The 4,201-nt window shown below is 45.6% G+C and overlaps 1 protein-coding gene across 1 annotated transcript in view; it reads right to left on the bottom strand.

Annotated features, from left to right (window-relative positions):
- LOC122548365 (cytochrome b5 domain-containing protein 1) overlaps nt 1-4,201 on the bottom strand; it is an 8,641-nt gene extending 4,440 nt beyond the window's left edge. Inside the window, exons 1-3 of the mRNA XM_043686923.1 lie at nt 4,000-4,201; nt 3,032-3,108; nt 484-702 (exon numbers count right to left, since the gene is read on the bottom strand). Of these exons, the coding sequence (XP_043542858.1) occupies nt 484-702; nt 3,032-3,108; nt 4,000-4,162 (459 nt within the window). The 5' untranslated portion in view covers nt 4,163-4,201. The remainder of the gene's footprint in view (nt 1-483; nt 703-3,031; nt 3,109-3,999) is intronic.

The raw sequence follows: 4,201 nt of genomic DNA, 5'->3' as shown, positions 1-4,201 counted from the left end.
TAGTTCCCTGGCTTGTCTTTACCGCCCTTCTTAAACAGTGGCACCACGTTAGCCAACCTCCAGTCTTCTGGCACCTCACCTGTGAATATCGATGATACAAATATCTCAGCAAGAGGCCCAGCAATCACTTCTCTAGCTTCCCACAGAGTTCTCGGATACACCTGATCAGGTCCTGGGGATTTATCCACCTTTAACCGTTTCAAGACATCCAGCACTTCCTCCTCTGTAGTCTGGACATTTTGCAAGCTGTGTGAACAGAAAGCAGAGTTAATGCTGCCAGACCTGCTGGGTTTTTCCAACAATTTCTGTTTTTGTTTCTGAAGAAGTGCAGATGTTGCAAATCAGAAAGAAAATCAGGAAGGGGTTTGATTGAGATGAAGGAGTGCATCACATCACAGGCAGCATCTGTGGAGAGAAAACAGAGTTAATCTGCCAGACCTGCTGAGTTTTTCCAGCAATTACTGATTAATTGAAGCTGCATACCTCGATCACCTGTTCTTGGCCTGTTAGCGTGTTGATAATGCGGATGTCTCTTGTTTTTTCAGTTAAATATCCAACCTCGTACTTTGGATCTTTCCACCATGGTGTTCCAAAGGCATTACACCAATCACTCATCGGCATGAGGGGTGGAATGTGAGCAAAGCGGCCACGAGGAGTGTGGTACTTCTGGCAATTGGTGAGCTGGTCAATCTTGATGCGTATCTATGTTGGGAATGAAGAGATTCCTGTTCACTGCTCCACTCTTATAGTGCACACAAAGCTGCTTGCAATTTTGTGGCTTCTTCAGATGTACCCACACCACTCCTCTCCAGCTGACAATTTGATACAGAGTAAGCTTTTCCCATCCCAGAACCCTTGACTGCTCCTGGTCCAGGTCTACCCCTGTTGGTTAGTGGGTAACACACTTATTTCTGTCATGGAGGTCAGGTCACAGAGATTTATTGAATTACAGAAGAGGGATAGCAGAGGGCCATTCAGCCTGTTGTACTATGCTGACCCTCTTTTCAAGCAATCCTCCTAGTCCCCCTCCCTTATCATTTCCCCAAAGCAGTCCAAATTTTGCCTTTTCAGATAATGTTTCAAAACTCTTTCAAAAAACTCAATTGTACATGTCTCGACCACAGTCAGGCAGCACATCTAAATCCTAACCACTCACTGTGTGGAGAATGTGTTCCTCTTGTCACACTTGCTTCTTTTGCCAATCACTTGAAACTTGTACCGTCTGGTTATTGATCCTTTCTTCAATGAGAACAGATTTTTTCTGTCTGCTTGATTAAATCTTCAATCAGCCTTTTCTTCTCCATATTTATCCAATCTCCTTTCATCACTGAGGTTCCTCATCCTGAGGGCGGCTCGGTGGCTCAGTGGTTAGCACTGCTGCCTCACAGCACCAGGGTTGCAGGTTCGATTCCAGCCTCAGGCGACTGACTGTGTGGAGTTGGCACATTCTCCCCGTGTCTGCGTGGGTTTCCTCCGGGTGCTCTGGTTTCCTCCCGCAGGCCAGGTGAATTGGCCATGCTAAATTGCCCATAGCGATAGGTCCATTAGTTGGAGGGTAGTGCGTCTGGGTGGGTTACTCTTCAGAGGGTTGGTGTGGACTGGTTGGGCTGAAGGGCCTGTTTCCACACTGTAAGGAATCTAATCTAATCCCTAGAACCATTTTTGCACTTTCTCATTAAAGTCTTCCTAAAGTGCAGCTCCCAGAATTGCAATTTGGTTGAGAATGATGTTGTGTTCCACACAGGTTTTTATCACAACTTCCTTGTATTGAAGGCAGATGAGAAAATTCCTCATGGCCTCCAAAACGCCAATTCAGCCCTCAGCTGACTGAGGAGAAGAGGATCTCAAGTCCAAAATCTCAAACCCAGACTAAGGTCAAGGTTTACTGGGCAGCAATGATCTCCAGGCTCCCATATGCTTCAGATACTTGCAAACTCCTGTCACAAGACAGGAGAAGCACCAGCACAGTCTTCACAAGATTCTTCAAAACCCGTGGCAACACTGGAAACCCAGCAGCTCAATGATGCATTAATCATTCTAAACCAGCTCTCTTGAGTGGGATATGCCATTCATATCCTTGACAGCTGACTCTGCAAATCATTACTCAGAACCATGGGGCAGCAGAAATGCTTTAGGAAGGTCCTCAAGGAGGTTATACAACTCCTCTACTGCCACCTTTCCTCACAGAAAACCTGGCATTGCAACCAACCAAATGGGGCAGGTTCAGTTGGGAAGGCACCTAATACACTGAGAGGCTTAGTCAGGAATGTCAGAGGGAGTGCACAAAGCTCACAACAACTCAAAATGTTCAAACTCAACAAGTGCACATCTAAATACTTCTTCAGCGTATTTCTGTCTCTAGCACTCTTAAAGGCAGTGAGCTCCAGTTTCCTACCATCCTCTGGGTGAAAATCTTTCTCCTGACATCTCCTCCCCATCCATTGCCTTAAATCTATGCCCCTGCTCATTGATCCCCCCATCAAGGGGAAAAGTTTCTTCCTGACTACCCTATCTATGACCCTCAAAATTTTATACATCTCAGTCATAGCCTCTCTCAATCTCCTCTGCTCAAAAGGAAACAGTCCCAGTCTGTCCAATCTCTCTTCATGATTGAGACTTTCCAGCCCTGGCAACATCCTGGTAAATCTCCTCTTCGCTTCTCCAGTACTATCATATTCCTCCTATAAAGCAAATTCCAGAATGGCAAACAATACTCTAGCCTTACCAATGTTTCATAAAGTACCTCTTAAATACAGGAACCTGGTCAACATTTTCTGTTAAACTGATTCCATCAGAGAGTTAAACCAGGGAACTTGCCTGCTTTGATTAAATCATTGAGTTCTGTGACAACCCAGTAGTGGATCTTAAGAATCAGTGTACTTCCCCAAGTGGGTGAAACACCAGTTTAAACATGGGTCAGGCAGTGTTGGCTACTGTGGTCCCCGGTGATATAGTGAATAGCTTCAATGCTTTGGTTAATCCTCTTTATCCTCAGTTTCATCTGCCCTGCCAACCGAGATTCCATACTTACATCTTTACGCTTCTCATCGAACCAATGGCTGATATCTTGACCAGCTGCTTCTAAAATGGGTTTCAGTAGAATGTCACCTGAATGGGAAGAGAATACAAAATCAGCACAGCCAGGATACAACCACAAAAATACTGTCTGCCAGCTACATCTTCCAAAGGTTGTCTTCACGTGGAAACGAAATGTATTCCATGCCCTGGTTTCTGAACCCCGAAGAGCCAAGCTAAACCAGAGCCAACAGTAACGAAAGATACAAAAATGTGGCTGTCGTCACTAAAAGACTTGCATTGACATAGCCCCATTCGTGACCACTAGAGTCATAAAGCCCCTAGACAGAACAAAGTAATTTACAATCAACAAGATACTTTACAGTACATTGTTGCTGCTATGCTAGAAACACATCATCTCGTTCGTGCACAAGAAGATCCCACAAACAGGAATGTGATAAAGGTCAAATAACTATCTGTTACCAATGTTGGCTAGAGAATAAATGTTTGCCACAGATCTCTGTGGAGAACCCCAGCTCTCCCCTCTTCACAGCTCTGCTTTGAAATAGCGGTCACAGGATCTTTCCAAGATGAGCCCAATCCCATTTCCCCACCACTCACGAACCCAAAGTGCCTGCCGGTCCAGATTTTAAAAGTCTCACTAATTGTTTTTAAATCTGTAATCTTTCCCTGTGCAGGTCGGACGTGGAACCACATAGTTTTGGTAACTCAGGAGCAAGTTACTGCAGGTACTGTTGCTGGAGAACACAGTGGGTCAGCCAGCATCCCCCTGCACAGAGGGCAAACTAACATCTCGAGTCCAGATGATTCTTCAACCAGAGCTCGTCTGAAAGTCGTTCCCTTCACCACATGGAAAGGTCCAAGCTGTTGGAACAAATTACTCCAGAAATCTTTTGCTCTAAGGCTCAAGTTGTTGTTGTTGTTGTTGTTGTTGTGTCGGGCTGAGTGACGACAGCTCTTCACCTTTAAACTGTTCAGCCAGAGGAGTCAGGTCATAGACTTTTCCCAGGTAGGAGACCCATAAATCATCCATGGTGTTATGGACAGCCACTTCCCGACTGCTGTAGTAGCGGGAGTGCAGCATGGTCACTGACTGCTTCCCTTGTGCTGCCTCCTCCATTGCCATGGTGACAGGGAACCGGAAGTGGCTGTGTACACCTTCCGG

Source organism: Chiloscyllium plagiosum, unplaced genomic scaffold (genome assembly GCF_004010195.1).
Source record: "Chiloscyllium plagiosum isolate BGI_BamShark_2017 unplaced genomic scaffold, ASM401019v2 scaf_52, whole genome shotgun sequence".
NCBI lineage: Eukaryota > Metazoa > Chordata > Chondrichthyes > Orectolobiformes > Hemiscylliidae > Chiloscyllium > Chiloscyllium plagiosum.
Note: the sequence above shows the minus strand (reverse complement) of the source record. Positions and strands in the feature narration are given on the sequence as shown.